The following is a 21,878-nucleotide window of genomic DNA, read 5'->3' on the forward strand; positions in this document are numbered from 1 at the left end:
ATTTTACGAAACTTTTTCTTCCAAGCGCGAAGAAGCAGTTTTTTTCATTTTTTTCCCCTCCCCCCCCACAGCAGAATTGCAATTGTGGAGGAAGCCAAAGGGCGTAACATCCCCTGGGGCAGTGTACTGTACGTATTATATAAACCTGCCTGCCCGTACTTGAATTCCTTCCACAGTGTAAACTTCGTAGCAGCCCCGAGGTGGCCTCCTGGCTGTGAGGACCAGTTCACCTCCGTGGAAGGGAACACCTTTTTGTGGACGCCAAGGGCCCTGCCGACGTGAACACCTCTGCAGGTGTGGCGGGGGGAGAAGTGACGGCACGTGCCATGGGCCGCTACCAAATGTTCCACAGGGCAGTGCTTCCCATTTGGCGTCTCACCGAGCCTACCTGACGGGGCATCCCTGGAGATATTTATACGTGCATATGGATATAGGTATATATGTACATATCATTGTGAACATTTTTTATATGCTTTCAGCGGACCCTCCCTTTTGTCATTTTGCTCCACGTGGCGCTGCCATCCTGTTAGAGGCAGGCATCCTGCTTACCGCTTCCCCGTGAGAGGAAGCCATCCTGCGTTACCCCTCCCCGCCGCTCACACGAGATGCTCTCGTACACTTCCATGCGTCATCCCCGAAGATGATGAAAAAGTCAGACGAGTCGAGGCGAATCCTGAGGAAAAAACTGAACAACGACATAACGAACATCCTCTTGTTATTCGAGAAGGTACAAGAATGGGCAGACCTCAGCAACATTCTGCAGAAATTATATTTATCAATAGAAAAGTATGACGTGTTTGTGGACGTGCCGTCTAAGTTCCTCCTGTTTAGGAGGCTGTCCCAATGTCTGAACCCACTACTACCCTCAGGAGTACACTCAAAAGCGTTAATAATCTATTCAGTCATTTTTAAGAAAGTGGAGACGAGTTTTTTTATTAATAGCATCCACATCCTCTGCTCTGGCATCTTTGAATTTATGTTACACTGTACAATAAATCTGAAGACAATTTATTTTAAGAACATAAAGAGCATTCTGAACTTACGTGAGAATGTCTACATCTTCGCCTACGCTTTGCTGCTGTCTCTTTTTAACGTCGTCGACAGTGACAATAGTATTCTTCTCTATATCTATTCCATTAATAACTACATTGGGGAGAAAATCTTTTTTAATAACATATGGCTACTTCTCCTGAGGCATACCGAAATTAGAACGAATATTCTGCATTTTCTAGAAACGTCCTTCAGCCCTCAGATTTATCTTCTATCCAAAGATAGGATTAACATGCTTCTCCCTTTCAAGGATGACTTGGTTTTATCGTCCCTTATTTTTTGCCTAAAGGATAAGAGTATCATTAATCAGAGAATCACGCTGAGCTTACTGATAAATAACTTTCCTCTGAGCCAGGTCAATTTGAGTCGCCGCAGGAAGGGGGGAGTCTCTCGGGATGTAGGTAGGAGTGTCGATTATATTCCACGGGGAGATCAAAATGATGCAGGTAGTTGCGACTATGGGGTAAGAAGTGTTGACAATGGAGCCATCCAGTCGGTGGTCACGAGGTCCGCGTCGTACAACACGCGCGCCCTGCGGGGGAGGAGCGGCAGGTTAGCGGGAGAGGGGGCAGCGGACGATGGGGCGGAAGAACACGTAGCAGAAGACGGGGTGGCGGCGCCCCTCCGCTTCGCCGAGAAGTACGAGCGAGGAAACTCCAAAAAGAGATACCACCGCGATAACGACCCTGAGGAGGTAGGCAGTGGAGAATACAGGGATGGATTGCCCAAGGCCAGCCACGGTAGCAACCCGCTTATGGGCAAAACGGGTACCGGAGTGAGCCAAGGACTCTGGAGCAGTAGCCACGGGGGGGGTACAAACAACCGTGCTGTTTCGTATGATTATCAAGAGGGAGACTCATTTAGGCAACCCAGTAAGGAAGAGAAGTGTGAAGACAATGAGAAGATGTTGGATAACACTAGCATCATCGGGTTTAATGACCCCCATAGTGCTGCCATGCTAGGGGAGAAGCACGAAGTGGATGGGTTCTATGGACCCCCCGAAGAGGCGAGCAATTTTGGTAACGGGGTACGTGTGGACGGAAGGGAAGAAGAACGGGACGAGACCAGGCAAGCATTCGCGTCGACCCTCCCCAAGAGCGAAGTGAAGAAGGTCAGATATGATATCGACCCGGAGAGGCTCAGTGGGGAAGCAGTGGGAGGAGCCAGCATGGAAGGTATGGGGGCTACTTCCCAGGTAGGCCTCCCTCAAATCGATCTGAAAGAACAACTCGAGTCAACCACCACCCCATGCATCCTTTTCAACGACCTAAGTAAAAAAATCATCGCACGCAATGTCATCTTCTTATTGAAAAAAGGAGACATCGGACTGAACAGAAGGATCTTCAAATATCTCTACCTATTCGAAAATAACGATGAGAAAAATAGAAAGGAAGGAATCATAAATTTAGAAAATTATAAAATCTTCGTCGAAACGGTGATTGACATTCTGCAGAATAAATTCCATGACAACTGTCAGAGTGTATCACATGTGTTGTACACTCTCCTAAAAAATATGGATTACGTAAATATAAACAGACAGATTATGAATAAGATATTCCTCTTTCTTCTAAACTTCTGTTACAAGAATCGGGGTGACAAGAAGATAAAGCAATTCTTTCGGAATGTCCTCATGTTAAATTTGATTACCTTTGACGACATACTGAATATCTTCCTTTGCACTTTTTACTTCCTCCTGAGAAGCTATGAGACAATGTTGAGGGAGAACGATCATGAGTACACTAAGAGGTTCACAAACCTGATGAATGTGATGACTTATTTTGTAGATTTTCTTCGCCGAATCAATCGGTATGTGTACACCTACTTCTTATTCTCATTCAGTATTGCTATCTTGAGACTGATGAGTCGCTTAAATTTGGTCATCCTTTCGCTCATTAGACAATACAGTCACGTGAAAGAGCTCACCCAGAGGTGCTTCGTCGAAACGGATGAGGAGGTCTCCGGTCGGCACAGCTCTCTCTACTACTTCTTCTTCTTCGTCATGCACTACAATAATTACTACCTCAACCGATGCTTCGTGCTTCTGACCAAGGAGTGCACCCTCTTCCGCGGGATTCTGCGGCGAGGGGGAGCCTCGTCTGGCGGCCAGTATGGCGGCCCGTATGCCAGCCAGCATGCCAGCCAATATGCCAACGCCAATAGGGTGCCCCCCCCCGTGGAGGAGAAGAGGAACAAAATGCAGAAGATCGGCGAGCCGCGCTCCTACGACGACGAGGAGGGATACAACTCACCGGAGAGTAAGCTAAAACACGAGCAGTACAGCAACGAGAGGGAACTAAAAATCAGGATGGCTGACACGTCCATGGATTATATGAAGCGGAAGGTTAAGAAGAAAATGTTTGAGAGCGGCTTGAACGCCGTGTCCACTTCCAACACGGGTAGCATGTACAAGGTGATTCATTTGCAAAGGGTAGAAGCTGAGGGGAACTATGGCGCGCAAGTCAGTAGTAGCCTAGCCCCTTTCAACGACGGCGCTACCAGCAGCAGAGGTCACCTAGGCAGCAGCTACAGACTGCAGCTCGAAAATGATGAGCGGTTTTTCTCGATACTGCAAAAGTATAGACGAAATTTGAGGAGAAATTTGACCGATTCGATAGTAAAGAACAGCGAATTGTATTTCTTCACCAATAACTACGAGTATGTGATTTTTTTATTTTATAATTACCACTTGCTAGTGGAGAGGGAACATGTGAACCGAAGCTGCTACTTCTTTCTTAGACACATTCTGAGGAACTGCTCCTCGGACAATGAGGAGAAGTTTTACTTCTGGTGTGTGCTCTTCCTTCACGTGGTGAGAATAAACTTTAACAGGTCTCTACTTAAGGGTTCGAAGCCGACCGAGGGGGAAGAGCCGTACAGTCCGGTGTGCGCGGGCAAGATGTACTATGGGAAGCGGAAGGGGGGCAGGGCCCAGCAGGAGGAGTCTCTCGCCGAGGGAAGCGGCGTGATGGAGAGTCCCCTGAGCAGTGAGAAGAAGCAGAAGAATCAGATCAGCCAGGTGAACCTCACGCAGAAGGACAACCACACAGGGCAGTACAACCACGCAGGGAAGTACAACCAAATGAGGCTTACGGACGAGCTGAAGGGGAAGAGGAGAGCCCCCCCCCTCCACAGTCACCTTGCAAACACGGAGCAGGAACTTCTCTTCAGTATAACCTTCATGGAGGGGCTACTCATCTACGCCAATAAAATTGTCAAGTGCATTTTCCACTACATCAAGGTGTTGAGGAAGAACAAAAAATTCATAAAAATCTTTTTCGATATGAACTATCTGTATTTTTTCTGTGACAACATGTATTGTTTGAAGATACTGAGAGATTCGCTGAAATGCAAAGACAACTACGAATTGACGATAAACGTGAGAGTCATTTTGGAATTCATTTTGAATAATAAGACAAGTGAGTACCACATCATCCACTCGAATTTCTACAACTTAACGCATGATGTGTTTAAACTATACAGTCGGAGGAACACGCTGATCAATTACTATATGATTAAGTTTATAAAGTCTAACAAGAAGAACTTGGCGTACATTTTGGACAACATAATTATCAGAATGTTTGATTTGATAAACGAGATTGAGGAGGGACTGTTGTCTTGCTCAGCGGGTGATGCGGCGGGTGGGAGTTACGAGGAGGTGCCGGTCAGTGGGGCGGTCACTGGAGCAGTGAGCGGACCAATCAGTGGCAGCGCAATTTTGAGCGGACCGCAAGTAACCGCGCAGATAAACTATGAAAAGTGCCTTCGCAAACTGAAGTGCAAGTTTGACTATATTAACTTCTTCTTCACCGACATCGAGAACTTCCTGTTGTGGCTATACAAGCACAGAGTGAGTAAACGAATTTACAACACAAGGAATAAAATGTCGCTGCATAATTATGAGAGGAACCTGCCCATAGTGATGTGCTACATTTGCACGGAGGGGAACATAAGTGCGGCCTATTTTAGGAACTACCTGGATGTGTTTTTCCTCCTCTTCTTGAAGATCATATATATTAACGAGAATGTTGGAGAGATCGGCACCAGCGCGGGGGAGACGGCGATCAGCCCGATCAGCGGCGGTGGTGGCCTTGGCGTGGTTAGCGGCACGAATAACGCCAACAGCGTTAACAATGGGAATAATGTCGATAATGCGGATAATGCGGATAACACCGCTGACCTCGCCAATATAGCCAACGCCACAATCCCCTCTAACGCCGCTAATAATGGCGCCGCTCCGCAGGAGAAAAACTCGCTGAAGCAGAGCATGTTGCTGGAGTTCAAGAGAGATGTTATCAGCCTCATCACCCAAATATTCTTCTGTGCATACAGTTACAACAAAAAAATGGAATACCTAAAAATACTTAACAGCTACTATCGACAAATCATCCATCATATGTTATTTCTTTACTTTTACTTCACCCTGAAGAAGTACTACATTTTGCAGATCCAGTTGATCAATTTTATAAAAAATATACTCCCCCTGTATGAGACAAATACGGACAAAAATGTCTTCTCCTGTGATGTGCTCGAGAAAGACATCACCTTTAGGAAGGTCATGAAACATACAAACTACGAGGAGTTCATTTTGGCTAGCAAGTACCACTACGAATTAATCAATCAGTATAATCTGCGCGTAAAAAATGACGTCTTCATATTTAGCATCCTCCGAAAAAGTATGACCATCGTATTTAACTTCAATGAGCATGTAATCTACAAAGAAGTACTCAAGACTATCATCTATCTGATCGAAAATATCATCGTGGAGAAAGACGTCAAGTCGTATTACCTTACTGTCTTCCTTCTGGACCTTCTCTACATCATCAAATCGGAGGCGCAAAAGAAGAGAAAAAATATTTTCTTTATTATGAAATTTTGTCACTTTTTATGTGAAGTTTTCAAAATAATCTACAAGGATGAATTGAAGACACAATTGAAATTTCAAGACAGATTCGAGTACGATGGGAAGATAACCGTCGACGACATTGAGAATAGTCTCTGTGAAGGGAAGATCTCCACTGCCGCCTTCTGCACTGTGTTTTCTATCAAGACGGATGACAAGTTTGTCAATATGCAACACAAAAATATCTCCACTCTCTTCTCCGTTATCTTCAATTTGTATGCCTATTTGAAGAAGAAGCTCAGGGTGTACTGCCGGAACAATAGGAGCCTCCTCACTCACGACGACCGAAACGCCCCTCCGAACAGCAGCCACTACAATAATGGCAGCGTCTACAATAATAATAGCAGCGTATACAATAATAATAGCAGCGTCTATAACAATAATGGAAGCATGTACAATGAGAATGGCGGCCCCATCGGAGCCGGCGGCGTTAGTGGAACCATCGACCCGGTTGCTGGGACTATGGACCCGCTTAACACCGCCAACTCCGACGCTGGCATGTTTGTCAACGTGTTTTCTCAAGGCGGAGGGCCTCTTGCACGCGGCGGCAGCCCCGTCAATCACGCATCTGTGAACAGCGACCCCGCCGCGAGGTACTCACCCGATGTGCTCCGCATGAGTGGTGCGGCGCGTGCGGAGGAAACCATTCGAATGAACCGAGGCGCTTTCATGGAGGACACCATACGGATGGGTAGCACAGCGGATAGAACCCTCCGCATGAATGCAGAGGTAAGTGTAGAGGCTGACGCGGCAATGGGCGCAGCGGTGGATGCGGCGATGGATGAGGCAGTTCGGATGGAGGCACTTGGAAGCAACGTAGCGGTGAATCTTCAGCGGGGCGCATCCTACGGGCAGTACGCCAGCAGGAGCTACGCCTATGGGGGGGTCCCACCATCTGTTGGGAATGAGCACATGGGACATCTGGGTGTGGAGAATCTCGGCGTGGAGAACCTTACCGTGGAGAACCTTACCGTGGAGAACCTTACCGTAGAGAACCTTGGCGTGGAACCCCTTAGCATGGAGCAGCTTCAAATGAATCCGCATATCGTGGAACCTCTCGGGATGGGAAGCGGCACCGCGGTTAGAGGAGGAGAAGAAGGAGGAGGAAGCTTCGGGCCGGCCCAGCACTTAACAGGTGCTAATGAGCAGCTACGCGCAGGCAGCGACTACCTAGTGCAGAATTACGGACGGGGCGACGGAAGTTTTCCTTTCCCAGGGGGGACAAACGTTGACGAGGAGTTCCTGCAAGTGGATGGCGGAACATTGGGGGCCTATCCGAACGGGAAGTATATTTATCGTGAAAATTTGAACAAAGGGAGCAGCGAGGTGGTGACTCAAGGAATGAACACAGAGGGACACGGTTTGGAAAGCGGTGTCATTGGCGGGGCCTATCCAAGTGTGTACTACGGTAGCGTTGGGTATGAAAATGAGCAGATTCAGATGGATGAGACGATGCCGATGCATGGAGATGCGTTGGGAGTGTGTGGAACTCAGCAGAGGGGAGGACCCCTGGGAGGGGGCAATCCAGGAGTAGGCCTTCTACGAAGCGACATGCAAGGGGAGCAGCCCCCCCGCCAGCAGATGAACGATGTGAGGAACGGGACGTTTAACAGGGATGAGCTAGCCAGTGTGATGGGTGCGGTGGACATGGCGACGGGCCCTGTAGGAGGGGGAGCAGCAGTCGGAGCAGCAGTCGGAGCAGCAGTCGGAGCAGCAAGGGCAGCATCATCATCCGCTGCTGCATCCGCGGCAGTGGGGTCTCTGACGGGGGACATTCGCTTCAACGTGCAGAATGACAACAACGCTTTGGCGAAGACCGACGACAGTACGCTAGCCTTGTCAAATCGAATAGAGCACTCCTTCCTGTACAGAGGCAACCTTAAGAGCAACGGTACCTCCAACGAAGGGTCCAAGAGGAATAAGAAGATACTCCTACTGAAGGTGTGCCTACGGAACATCATTTCGATAAATAAATTGCTCTATTTCGTGACGAGAAGCGACTTCCTCTTTATAGATAGCCTTTACACCATCTTTAAGGAGTATATCTCGAAGAGGAAGGAGTACAATCCGGACAAAGTGGAGGACTCGGATGATGACACGGCTTCGTCCACACATGAACAGAGGAACCGCTTTTTGAAGAATGTCATGAGGGTGGCGCGCATGGGGAACGGTCAGCCGCTCGAGGGGGATGACTACGACGAAGGGGAGGACGATAGAGGGGACGACCGCGAAGGGGAAGACGACGAGGAGGACGACGAAGATGACGACGACGATGATAGTTGCGACGGAAACTACAACGACAGCGAAAACGACTACAACGAGTACAACTGCGAGGGGAACGACCACGATAGTGATTATGATGACAGCGACAGCGACCACGATGAGCAGAAGATTATACAAGAGCACGTGGACCATTTCGTTGACGATAACGGAGGGATCATGGGACCGGCAAACCTCAACATGACCCACATGAGCAACATAAGCAGCGGGAAAAAAAAAAGGAAGAAGAAAAGAATAAGAGAATACTTTAGGACGGAAAAGAAATTGTTAAAAAAATTTAATTTTATTGGAAAATCTAGTAAGAGCTCGATGAAAAAAAGTATGATTGTTATGAACAAGTCAGGTGAATTTATTGAAAAAAAAAAATTATCATTTTCTCTAACTCTGCTAACCGAATTTCATGACGATATATTGGTAAAAATTTTGGACGATTTATTAAATTATTATGAGAAATATAAGACCAAAATAAACATAAATGAGTTTATGAATTTTGTGTTTCACATATATTTGAACATTTGCACACTTACCAAGAGGGTTATAAACTGCTTTATCGATTTTATATTTTCACTGATAAAGAAAATTACGCAGACGTCTCAAAATATTATGAGCAGCCTTTGGTTTCTGTACATCCTCTTTGTCATCGAGAATAACCATCTCTATGTGTTTAATGACAAGTTGCAGAAGAAGATTATCCTGGAGCAGATAAGTATATTGATCCAGATTTCTCTCTACAGTTACTACTCCAAGAATGTGAAGAATAATTACAATGTGCAGACTCCTCTTCCCAGTTTTGTCCTTCCCTTTCATATTCATTACATCGTTCAGGATTATTTCCTAAGTAATAATTTTTTCAAAAAGAGGAAGAAAAACGCGAAATGTTATTATATGAAGAATTTGAAGCTTATAGAGAAAAATTTTAACATCAATGATTACTCAGAGATAGCTGCGATCAACGCGTTGTCTTTCCTCCTTCTATGCTTCTATCACCTCGTGGTGAATAGCGGCACTTCGGGGGATGGCACAGCAAATGGTACTGATGCGAATCATGGAGCGGCTCATGGCACTGGGCACGCCGCTACGCACACCACATCACACAGTAACAACAACCATACGAGTGGTAACAGTCAGGGTGGAAGTGGAAACGGGGCAAACCAAGTCAAGAGCTATATCTGCGAATCGTCCGTCAACCTGTTTTACGAAAATTTCAACAAATACCTTTCGCTTATCTATAACAACAGCTTACAGAATGTTTTCTTCCGATACTCTTTTTTACTAATCATGAATTTGCTTATCGATTACAATTACAACTGCAAGTATTATATAAAAAAAATTACCTTCGATTTGTATTCCTATATCACCAACGTGGACATACGGTGCTTCAAGGCCTTGGCGAGTATTTTCAAAAAACTCAACGAGTCCAACATTGATGAGTTATTGCTAGTCCCTACGAGCAGCATTTTCTCCCTCAAGTTTAACATAATAAATTCAAGGATTAACTATATTAACAAACTATCGCTAATAATCTTGGCAGGGAATCGAAACTTCTACCTTTGCCACCTGCCCAAAATTGCAGAGAACATTTCCGAGTATCTCAAATTCTGCACCGACTTGAAGCTGTATAGAGAAATATTAATTCTGATCTGCACCATCATCATTAAGAATGACGAAAATGAGATTTATATTATCATCCCGACGTTCATCTCCCTGATTCTTCAGATTTACCATGTCGAGCGGATGAAATACAAAATTGCTGTAGAGGACATAAAGAATGTGGACAAGGATGACGACAATTATATTTATGACTTCAGCTCGTATAACAATGCAGATGTGTTATCTCTTCTCAAGACGCTTCTCATTATTATCAACATCTTGGTCAAACGGAATGTCAGCTTTATTAATTTTTACTCCTGGATTTTCTTCAAGGACATTTCCATAAAGAGGAACTCCTTTTCGGCGCACAGGGACATGGGAAACTACGCCACGGGGGGCAGCATCGACCTTAACCAGATTGGGGGGGGTAGCGGGGTGAGCCGCATGAGCGGCATGAGCGACATGAGCGGCCTTAGCCCCGTTAGCCGCCTTACCGGAGGGGCCCCTCTGCGAAGTGGCCTCCCCGGTGCGCCCGCCTTATCCCGCGACAAAGACAGCAGCATCCACGTGCTCGCCAACGATGAAAGGCTCGGCGTCCGCCTCCACGGCGTTGGGGGAGGAAACGCGCAAGTAGAGTCCTCCACCCTTCGCAGCAAGGTAGAAGAAGACCTCGAAGCCAATGTGGAGCTGATCCAAGGAGTTTCTCACGAACCGGACGGAAGAACATCCAAAAAGGATATGTTAGAGAATGGAGACGAGGATTATTTCTCATCCTGTGCCAACCGAAAGGAACAGAACGGCAGTGGGGACAAGGACGATATAATCACCATCCTGTTGAATGCCAATCAGGAGGAGGACCTCTTTAGCAAAGGAAGCAGCATGTCGCCATCTCACCTAATAAAGAACACCGCACTGCAGAATAAGGCAAGAACGGAGGAGGGGAAGTTTGTTGCCTTCCTCGACATTATTGAGAAGCTGTACGCTCCCGCTGCTCCGCAGAAGAGACACAAATTGGGTGCCGACGGAGGGGAGGGCGCCAATAGTGCCACCGAGCCCATTGCATCTGCGATTACAGCTACGGGAGAGGGAAGCCCGAGAAGTACAAACCTCCCCCCTGTCCAAGGCAGCGGCAGAAATGATAAGGCGAACGACCCAGGGGTAAGATTCCTCAACGAGCTGGAAAAGGAAAATGCAGAGGGAGATCAACACACCCTTGGAGGAGCAAACCATCCTGATCGCCGAAACCGCCGACATCATCACAGCGGCTACGCCAACAATATAAAGAAAAACTTCTACTACTGTGACAACTACCTAAGTGACTACATACTCAGCGGGAAGAATCAGCTCTCAGGATACTCCTCATGTGAAAATAACTTAAGTAGCTCCTCTGTGAACTCCGTAAGGAGTAATTTCTCCGACAATTTCGTGAAAGATTTGAATGCAATTCTGTCCAATTCTTCCGATGACCCTGATGTTAGCAATAGCAGCTCCAACGATGTCAGCCATCTTTCTCACATGATGCCAAATGTAGAGAATGATGATGAGTTGTCCTCCGATGATATCTACAGCATGGCAAATGACAAGTGGAACCATGTGCATTGTTTGCTTCATTACGATATGAACGAGATGGGAAAGAAGAAGAAGAAGAAAAAAAAAAAAGTTTCCATCCACTCGTGCAAGAATATCCCCCTCATTTTGGTATACCTGTCCAAAAAAATTAAATTAAATTTTTACAAATATTCTATGAAGAAACCCAAAGATGAGACCCTCATTCTGCTCAAGGAGTTGAACTCCGTGGAGAACGAGATCAACGATTTGTTTTTGGAAGTGGACCTGAACCAGGTGTACGCGGACTTTCTCATGAGGTAGAAGCAAGTGGCAAAAAGGGATAGGCGCAGCATGGATGGCACGCGAAGCGGTGTGTCCTGTGCCATGTGCCATTTTCGGTGTGCGTTTTTTTCCCGTACCATTGCAACCCCCCTCGGGGATGGCGACGACTGTACATTTGTGATCCCTCCATCGTTTGTTACTCCCCTCGCCCTTGCGCAATTGTACTGCTAGGTGCGTGTCGGCCAAGACGGGTCAGCTGCGTCCGTTGTGGGCGCAGCAGATCGATTGGCATCGTCGCTTCGACGCGAATAATAGCTTATCCGTTTTTTATTTTATTTTTTTTTTTCCCTTTTGATTTTCCCCCATTGCATGAGTGATGCGCATTTCTAATAACTCTTTCCTGTCCGTTCTCCCACCGAACGAACCAAGGTGCGGAACTTGCAAAAATGAGTAAATCTAGTAAGGTGCTTACGTTGCTGATTTTCACCCATTTGGGGTTATCGGGATAAGTTCATGGAGCAATGAAAACGACGAGGTAATCAAAAAAAATGGAGGACAAAAAGCGCGAAGGGGTGGTACACAAATATGGGGAAAAAAGAAGCTATTCTACCCAAGCGGACCAATCATTCGAATGTCTTTCCTTTTACCCACATTTGTATGTCACCTTCTGTCTGTCCCTCCGCTGCGCAAAAGAAATTTCCAAATTGTATAACCTGTTCAGGCATTTTTGGAATTTTTTTTTTCACAGAATAATGACATTTTGGCTGGCTACTATAGCTACATCATGCCAATGAGCGTAGATAATTTGTTTTCTTTTTTCTGTAAACCGTTACACAGATACCGCTCTCACTTATGCTTGTAGAAAACGGGAACGGAGGGGTCGGTCCCTCCAATTTTGTGTTTGTACGAATCGTAAGCATCTTTGAGGTACTTCCTTTTGATGGTTTTAAAATTGTACACGTAGTTGTTGTTCTCTGCGAACTCGTTGGTCTGCTGGATGTGCGGCGTTATAACTGGCACTCCGACGCGGAAGAGGAAGTGTCCTAGGGAGGATACGGATGGGGGGTGGAAAAGCGGAAGCAAGTTACGAAGCAGGTTAGGAAGAAGCACGTTTCATGCTTCACACATTGGGTCACGTGCCGCAACACCAAGGGGTACGTCCCCTGGCACAGTCATCGCGCACAAGATACCCGTTTTAATTTTGAAGGCATTTTCCTTATCGCCGTTTATCAAGCTTAGCATGGACTGTATTTTTTCAATGTCTGCGGAATGGGGAAGATTGAGTCATTGGTCAAATTGGGGCCAGGAAATGCGCGCTATATATACAGCATATTAGCCCATGGGACATGCCGCCATCCTTAGCACTCGTCGGGGGGAGGGGGTAACCAAATGGCCCCTCACACGGCTGTCGAAGGCAGCGAGAAGTTGCACACAGGTCTAAAGCAATGTTCACTGTTGCTTTTGCGCTTTGCCTTTTGCGCTTTGCCATTTTCCCCTTACTGTTGTAGTTATTCATTATGCTCTGTCGAATTTTATTTTTCATGTAATTTTCGTAGTGGAAGGCCGTGACGTCGTACATGAGCTGATTGACGAAGCTCTGGTTTTTCCGGAAGAACTCGCTTAGCCTGTTTTTGCTGTAGCAGCCTTCCCGCTTAAACCTGAACGCCATCCTGCGTCATCATTCGGTCAAGCGGTTTAGCGGTCGTGTGCTGTGGAGCTGGCCCCGCGTGAGAGTCATGCAAATGGACGTACACGTCTGCACATAAATGCGAACGTATGTATGTATGGACGCATGTATGTATGCACGGATGTATGTATATATGCACATATATACAGAACGTGTGGAACCCTGCCTCGAGATAGCGCCGGAGGGTCTGTTTTTTATTTTATTTATCTTATTTTTTTCCTCCTTATGATGTGCCGTTTTGGAAAGAAATACATTCCTGGCGTCTCAGTGCGATCGGACACAGTCTCCCTCCGATTTTACAACTTCGCCGTGGTCATGTTTTGGTGTGATGGATTTTTTTTTTTTTTCCATTTTCCCCTTTTGGAACCACAAGATGGGAAGGAACCAAAGGGGGTAAGTTCATTAAGTGGGGAAAAGAAGATATATATATTTTTTTTTTTTTTTAATTTCCATGTAGGAGAAATGCGAGATTTAGTCAATCGATAATGTAGCAATTTTTCAATTTCATTCCGCAGCAAGTTCATGCTGGGGTTGGACTAAATACAGAGGAGCTTAACCACGGCATGATGCTCACTATTATGCTAATATTGAATATGTTAATACGCGGCCACTTAATTTGAAGCCCCGCGTAAGGGATGGATGGCATTTTTCCCCCAGTGCAGTGAAATAGCATTCCGAAAGGGCGACCCTTAAAAAGGAGCCACATGAATAGAGATATATATGCAAGCTGCGCTCGTTAAGGTGCCTTTCCAGAGTAGTGTTATCAATGAAAGAATTGCATGCATTAAGGGATTAAGCTGTGTCGCGAGGGGAGGCCCATATCGTGCTGATGGGGGATACCCCAAATCAATATTCTCTCTCCAGTTGGCACCTTCGGGCAAGCACGTTCAATTTAATGTACTACCAATGGGGGGGGAGGCGGCTCGGCCGAGGGGGCATAATATAAGCCTCATTTTAACGTTCCCTAGTGCCATTCTTCTTTATGCTGATAAAAGGGTGCCTTATGTGTGGTTGTTGTTTCTACGTCGTACAGGAACCACTTCGATGAGCTTTCTATACAAGGTATCTCCAAGCATCAGCTGATAAGAAAAAAAAACGTTGCTTCAGGAGGTTGCAAGATTGTTAGGCTGGTGCAGCAGCTTATGTAGCTTGTGCAGCTGATGTAGCTTGTGGGGAACGGTTTTCTCCGCTGTACTTCTCTACCCGCAATGGGGCAATATACCTCTCGTGTGCATGTTTGTCGTTACGTATGCACTTTTTTTTTCTCCGTCGGCCGCGGCACGAAAAAGGGGTATTCTTCCACGCGGAGAGGTCTCTCCCCATTTTATTTATTTTATTTTTCTCCCCCATGAAAAATTGTGGCCTCAATAGTAAAGCGAAAATTGTAAAAAAATAGAAAAAAAGTTTGAGAGCTTCACAGTTTCGTATTTTTTTTTTCTTTTTTTTTTACGTTACATGTTATGAACACTTCACCGCATGATATTGAGCGGAATAGGGACTGATGAAGGAGAAAAAAAATTGCTAAAAGGATTCATATTTGACCTTTTTTTATGTACCTTCTTCTTACCTGCGTATGCGTCATATGTACAGTGAAGTTCGCGCGGGGAAGTACGTGAGAGTTGTATGCGCCTCTGCAGTTGTATGCATAGCAGTGGCAGCGGCCGAGGAGTAGCAAAGATATTCCCCCACGAGGGAACCGGAAAATAGAAAGAAACAAGGAGAGAGAAGGAACGAAGAAAGGATAGGGCCGCCCAAACAGAGCAACGAAGAAAAAGAGCACTGTCGAGGTATAGGACCGACGAAGGAGCTAACTTTCCCTTGTCACCAGCCTTCTACATATGTTTACCCCGTTGAGCGCCACCCACGTGTTCTACGCGTTGCATGTGCAACCTCCTTGCAAACTTCATCGCTGCAGAGTCTAGTCATCGCGGAGACTCCCCCTCAGCACAACTCCTTCTTTCAAATTTGTCTTATCGATCCTTTGTCCTCGAGGGGGTTGCCTCTACATGCCAGCGTAGCAGTGCGAGTGCACATACCGCAACAGTGTATTGATCAATTTAAGGAGGTCAAGGCGCAACGTGGGTCACATCGACGGAGCGGCCTGGATTAGGAGAAAGGTGTAGAAAAGGTTCCTTTGAAAGTAGTCCCATCCTGGCGGAATAGTCCCTCCCCGGCGAAGTAGTCCCTCCCTGGCGGAGCCAACCGATTCGCACGCCGAGGAAGGCATGTCGGAGATCCATCGAGCGGAAGACCCCATGCATGACGCGGAAATGGACGACGGGGTGGAGACGTCAAGTCGGATGGACGGGGAGTACAAGAGTGCCAATTACGGCAATGTAGGATACCAAGAGGGGGAGCAAGAAGGGGCCACCTACCAACAGGAATACACATCGAACGGTCAAAACGATCAAGAGGAACAAGCGGCCGTTGCAGGGGAATATCCATATGAAGGGAACTACGGTAATAACTTAAACAAGGAACTCCTGCGCAACGGGACAAGTAAAAAAAAAAAAAACAAATACGGAGGGATATTTAGTAAGGGGAAGGGGGAGAAGGAGAAAAGAAACGGAGAAGAGAAGGAGGAGACCCCATACTGCTCGTTTAATAATTTCCAGGAAGGCATAGACGGAGGAGCCAACCAGGAGGGTGCAAGTGAGCAGGTACCCCCGAACGGGGGTGGATACAACAACCAGGGATACGACGAAGAGAAGGCAGAAAATCCGGGAAGGAGCGGCCATCGGGGAGGGAGCGATGACGAGCAGGAGGACGAAGCTCCGTTCAACCAGGAGAAGCTGAAAAAGATGGACAAGAGAAAAAAAAAAATGATCGAAAGAGGGAAGAAGAAGAAGAAAGAAAATGTAGATGACAAAAAATTCAGTGAAGTGTACAATTCTATATACGAAAATCTGAAGAAAAAAAAAGGATCAAAAAAAAGCGGAGAGGATCACTATGGGAACAAAAACGATTTCTACGAAATCAATTATGCTTCGTCAGATCAGGTGAATTCCACCTCCAGTGTAGACGATGACTCCATTTTCAGTGATGATGTGTTGAAGAAGTATATCATTGGGCAGATGCTAAACATCATCAGGACGTCTTTCCATTGGGCCATCACCTCATTTTTGCTATTCACCCTTTTCGAACACTTCTCCATCTTTTACGTATACCGACTGGTGTCATTTTTAACACTGATCCTTTTTACCCCCATATCGATTTATCTGGTGAAGTCACAAAGCATCAAATTTTTCCTAATAGCGACAAACACGGTTCGGCTCATCATATGGGGCTTCTGCATCCCCTTTCTCTACACCCTCTACCGTGATGAAATCAAGAAGTACTACGTAAATCGCTTTTACGAGTTTCTCTTTACTCTCCTGCTGCTGGTAGACAATGTGCAGGTTAATATTTCCAATCTGATCGACATAGACAATAACGGAATTGATTTTCTGTCGAAGAAGTACCACTTGAAGATCACTGAGAGGGCGAAGAGGAGGTTTCTGACCCTTCACCAGTTCTTTTTCGATGCCTCTTTTATCGTGCTGAACCCATTGATTATATTCGTTATGTACCTGTTTAGCAACTTCTTCAGTGAACCCTACCTTAGAGATGTCTTCATTTATCTCTCTTCATTGATTTTTTCTGTCATTACGATTATTTCTTTGGTCGTCTACACCATGGGGTTAGAAGAAGCGGAGAAGACGTTGAAGCAGACCTTCGGAAAGCACCGTTCTGCGTGCCTAGAATCGCAGGCTACAGCGGAAGACAGTGTAGAAGAAGACATGGTAGAAGCGGGTAACTACGACAGGGGTGAGATGGAAGACAACGACGATGATGAGGAGGAGGAAGAGCAAGATGAGGAGGCCGGCACCGCTACGCGACGTGGTAATAGAAATAAGCGTACCAATCTACATTCCAATCGACGCGGAGACAAACGGGAGGACGACCAAAACGACCAACACCGGGATAACGAAGATGATTTCGAGAAATACTATGCCAGACATAGCAACAAGGAGAAAAAACATGTCTCTTATAGTAGCTATCCAAACATCTATAATGATCAGACGAAGAAGTACCTCACGGAGAGATCGAATATCGAGTATGATGATTACAACGGGTTCGAGAACATGTCTTTGAAGAGCCAATACAGAAAGCAATTTTACGAATTGGTCGATAATATCCTTCGGATTAAGAATGACAACACGCTGCTCTTTTATATATGCTCCCTCTCTTTCCTCAATAGTGTAGAAGACATGATGATACTCATGCTCATCCCTCTGACCTGTATCTACGTGTCTGAGTTCTTCTATATTAATAGCATCTTCGTTCAGCTGCTCATCGCGGTGATATTGATTTCCCTCACCAAGTGCTTCGAGAATATCTCCTACTACTCCAACAAGAGGAACATCATCGCGGTGAAGGACATTTTCATGTGAGTTGTGTGACCCCGCGACGGGGCGTAGCATTTATGAAGCGTTAGCTAGGTGGTGACTCCCCAGTCGTGCACCACCGCCCGGACTGCTTCGCTTCATCGCCTCGACGTTTTATGGCTTCACCGCCTCGACGTTTTATGACTTCACCGCCTCACCGCTTAACCGATTCACCGATTCATCGCTTCCCCCATTCACCGCCTCCCCCCTCGCAGCGGAATCATCCTGTCCGGAGCCTCCCTCGTCTTCTTTTTCTTCCCCTTCCTGATGATCAACCACCTCAACATTTACAGTTTTTTAATCTTCTACATTTTCTGCTGCCTCTTCTATTTCTTCTTCTCGACCAATTTGAAGACGACGTAAGTTTGGCCTTCCTCCGCAGAGGCGTAGAAGCATAGAGGCGCAGTGCGGGGCGACCACAGTGTGTTTGCTTCAGTCCGACCAATGTGGTCACCACCGACCTTTTCCCTCACCCCCTTGCACTTCGCTAAATGCCATACTTCTATTCTCCCCTTCCCCCCCGCAGGCTCTCCCTAAACCTGCAGAAATACGTGCGCGAGTCCAAATCGGACATTTACAACTTCGTGGGGCTGTCCATGTCGTTTGTAAATCTCTTGTTTGTGATTCTGACTGCCTTCTTCCTATCGCTGATGGATAACTTCGTCCTTAACTACGTGATGATTTGCTTCTTTTTGATTCTCTTGCTGGGCTTGCTCTATGGCTGGGCGACCTCAACGCTGAAGGATTCCAATCAGGCGTAACCAGGTCAGCGATGAAGAGAGCGGTGAAGGGATCGGTTGACAGACTGCTACAGAGACCGCTGTACAAACAGATGGACATACCACTGAACAAACTGATGAACAAACAGATGGACATACCACTGAACAAACTGATGAACAAACAGATGGACATACCGCTATACAAGCCTCTAGACAAACCGCGAGAGAAACCGATGAACAAAGTGATGGATTCCCCCCACACCCCTTACAACGCGACAGTCACCTAATTAAGAAAACTTTTTTGTCATTTTTTTGATACCCATCATTTTCGGGCTTCTCCTTTTGGGGGCTTCTCCATTTGGGGCTTCTCCATTTGGGGCTTCTCCATTTGGGGCTTCTCCCCCTGCGTGCCACTGATTTTTAACCCTCCTTGTCATGTACCTAACTGCAGGCCTACGCGACGCGGTGACAGTGATTTTTTTTTCCGCGCGTTGTGCCCACGTTGTGCCCATTTTGCGTGTACCATTCTGTGTCTAGCATTCTTTGTACTATACTGCGTACTATTCTGTGTGTACTATTTTGCGTACTATTCTGCGTACTGTTGTGCCTGTTTCTCCTCGTCATGCATACCCCTTTATGTACAAGTATACCCGTTGCCTCCAGCCAGGTTTTCTACGAAATTAAATTCTTTCCCCCTCTGCACGCTTTGCCCTTTTACACCTTTTGCCTTTTTAGACGTTTTGCCTTTTTGCGCACTGCCCCTTTTGCGCACGTAAGTAGTATGTACAACTTCGTTCCGTCAGCACTCATCGGGCCGCTAAACTCGCTCAACTCGGCGCGCGCCTCCGCGTCTCTCACGTATTGACAATAGACAATTGATATGCTCACAATGGACTTCTTGACCGTTTGGCCACCCTTGTGCGCCGCTGTCCAAAGAGACCCCATGGGGAAAACCGCCCCTTCTTGACAGCGTATCGAACGCTGGGACGATCAAGCTGTGGAAATTGTTCCCAAAAGGAGAGGAAGATCTGCTTGGGCATATGCGGTGTACACATGTTAAAAAAAGCAGACGATGTGTGTTTTTCTCCCCCCTGGTGCTGTGACACATACGGTGAAGACGCTAAATGGGGAGAGAAAAAAGGAAAAAATGACGCACAACGGGGGTAGAGACAAGTGCATACATAGGCAAACGGTCATACACACAAAAAAAACTCTTCAGAAGAGGCACAAAAACAAACGATGTGCGGACCACATGCAGATGGTCGACCCCCGAGGGGGCAACCCAAACGTGAGCAGCACAACCGGAGCAGCAACACCGGAGCAGCAAAACGGAAGACAAAAAAAAAGAAACGACACCCGATTAGGTACAGATCAGCGCTTAGCACGCTTGGTATTTATTAGCTCGATCTCCTGGGGGGAGAAGTTAAAGGTGTTGTAAATAACCGAAACATAGTCGTCAATTTTGATATGAGAAGGGATCTGCGCGATAAAGTTTTGCAAGATGTTCTTCTGATACAAGACGTGTTCGTAGTTCCCACTAATGGATTCATAGATCTTTATTTGGCTAGTCAGCGCGTTAATGTGTTCTAAGAGGTTCTTTTTGTCCTTCTTTTCTTCGCTAATCACCAGTTCGTATGTATCGAGTTTTTTCCTGATTTTTTTGTATTCATTTGGATATATAGGTATCTTGGTGCCATCCTCCTTTTTGTCCTTCTCGAAGTGGGAGGCGGCGTCGCATCGGTTGACAGCATCGCAGTGGGAGAAGCCTTCCCTTTTGTTGCTTTTTTTGAGATCGGAGTCGACGTGCCCCTCGCTGTCAATCTCTGAGCGGGTCAGTTCTTGGAAGTCCTTCTTCTCCTGGACCCCTCCACTTCGCCACTTCTCTCCAGTGGTGGAGCGACTCAGGTCGCCCGCGGCATCTCCCCGGGGGGGGAGCGGTTGGCCTGGCGGCGTCGACTGCTCAAACATCTCGCACGTCTCTGACCGCTCTGACGTCTCGGATTGCTCTGACCGCTTCTCCCGCCGCACCTTCGACTTCTCCTCGCTGGAGAAGACCATCCGATCCACCTGGTGGAGGAGCAACTGGATCTTGTTCTGCAGCAGCGCCTCCTTCTCACTGAAAATGGCCTTCATCTCGTTAACCTTCTGCTGACATTCCTCATCAAACTGTTCCCTGCACTTTCTCTTTATTTCCGCCCTCTCCTTCTGCATCTGTTTCTTCAAGTCAGCTATGACAGCATCCTGTTTCTCCCTCATATTTTTCTCTCTACAAACTTGTCCCTCCAGCGCCTTGTACTTTTCCGTCATGGAAGACACTTCATTCTTGTATGACTCAATGTCTTGTTCGTATTTCAGGAGGGAGTTATTCAGTCTTTGTATTGTGTCATTTTTCTCGTCTATATTTTTCCAACTTTCGTTTGTCTCGTTAATCAGGGCGGTTACTTTTTTCTTATACGCGAGGAATTCCTCTTCGATGCGGGTCTTCTCCTCCTCCATTAGATTTCTCTCCTCCATCATCTGCTTCTTCTCCTCTTCGACGCGCCTCTTCTCCTCTGCAATTTTCTCCACCTGAAGAACTTGCTCCTTTTTCTGCTCCCCTAACTCGTTTAGGTGTTCGTCCTGCAGACATGTCGGCACTTTCACAGTGGGGTAACTCTGCCTGAACAATTCCTCCGGCACGATGTGATACTCTCCATTTTTGGTGAAACAGACAAGACGATTCGACTCAGTGGAAAAGAGAAACAACACATCTTTGTCCCGGAGATCCAACTTCAATTTGTTCCAGTCCGCTCCATGCTGAGCAACGATACTTTGGAGCTTCTCCACTTTTTCGTGTTCTTCTTCTATCTGGACCTTTAGGAAATCGTTTTCTCGCTGCAATCTTTTCGCCTCCTCCGCGTGGGTCTTCGCTTCCTGCAGCTGAGTGGTGAAGACGTTGCACTTTCTCCTCAGCTCCTCCACTTCCTCCGTCAGTTCCTTCTCCAGTTCCTTCTCTTTTTTAATCTCCTCTCGATGTCTTTCTAGTTCGTCCTTAAGATGCGCAAGTTCTTCCTTAAGCTGCTCAATTTGACTTTTCTTCCCTCTGCACTCCTCCTCCAGCTTCCTAACTTCCTCCCCCCTTCCTTTGCACTCCCCCTCCAACCGTTCTATCTCCCTTTTCTTATTCAATGTGTACGCCTTAAATTTGGCCAGTAGGTTTATTTTCTCCTTCTTCATATTTTCTATGTCCTCCTTTAGCTTCGTTATCTGACTCTGGAGCTCCGCCACGGCGGGGGCATCTCCTGAAGTGACCTCCTCCACTGGGGCGACTTCCTCCACTGGGGCGACTTCCTCCACTGGGGCGACTTCCTCCACTGGGGCGACTTCCTCCACTGGGGCGACTTCCTCCACTGGGG

At 46.7% G+C, this 21,878-nt stretch overlaps 4 protein-coding genes across 4 annotated transcripts in view; 2 read left to right on the forward strand and 2 right to left on the reverse strand.

Annotated features, from left to right (window-relative positions):
- Positions 1-640: 640 nt before the first annotated feature.
- C922_03959 (hypothetical protein) lies at positions 641-11,689 on the forward strand (the record flags this gene model as incomplete). The annotated part of the gene is made up of 1 exon (XM_008819546.1): positions 641-11,689. One exon carries the CDS (start codon positions 641-643, stop codon positions 11,687-11,689), a length of 11,049 nt encoding a protein of 3,682 aa, XP_008817768.1.
- An 807-nt stretch (positions 11,690-12,496) lies between these two features.
- C922_03960 (hypothetical protein) lies at positions 12,497-13,319 on the reverse strand (the record flags this gene model as incomplete). The annotated part of the gene is made up of 3 exons (XM_008819547.1): positions 12,497-12,693; positions 12,841-12,912; positions 13,151-13,319. The coding sequence occupies 3 exons, from the start codon at positions 13,317-13,319 to the stop codon at positions 12,497-12,499; spliced, it is 438 nt and encodes a 145-aa protein (XP_008817769.1).
- A 2,243-nt stretch (positions 13,320-15,562) lies between these two features.
- Positions 15,563-18,525, forward strand: C922_03961 (hypothetical protein; the record flags this gene model as incomplete). The annotated part of the gene is made up of 3 exons (XM_008819548.1): positions 15,563-17,766; positions 17,980-18,123; positions 18,291-18,525. 3 exons carry the CDS (start codon positions 15,563-15,565, stop codon positions 18,523-18,525), a joined length of 2,583 nt encoding a protein of 860 aa, XP_008817770.1.
- Positions 18,526-19,854: 1,329 nt separating this feature from the next.
- Positions 19,855-21,878, reverse strand: part of C922_03962 (hypothetical protein) — a gene marked incomplete at both ends in the record, with an annotated part of 3,272 nt that continues 1,248 nt past the window's right edge. Inside the window, one exon of the mRNA XM_008819549.1 lies at positions 19,855-21,849. Within this exon, the coding sequence (XP_008817771.1) occupies positions 19,855-21,849 (1,995 nt within the window). The remainder of the gene's footprint in view (positions 21,850-21,878) is intronic.

The sequence above is a fragment of the Plasmodium inui genome (genome assembly GCF_000524495.1).
Source record: "Plasmodium inui San Antonio 1 unplaced genomic scaffold supercont1.18, whole genome shotgun sequence".
Classification (NCBI taxonomy): Eukaryota; Apicomplexa; class Aconoidasida; order Haemosporida; family Plasmodiidae; genus Plasmodium; species Plasmodium inui.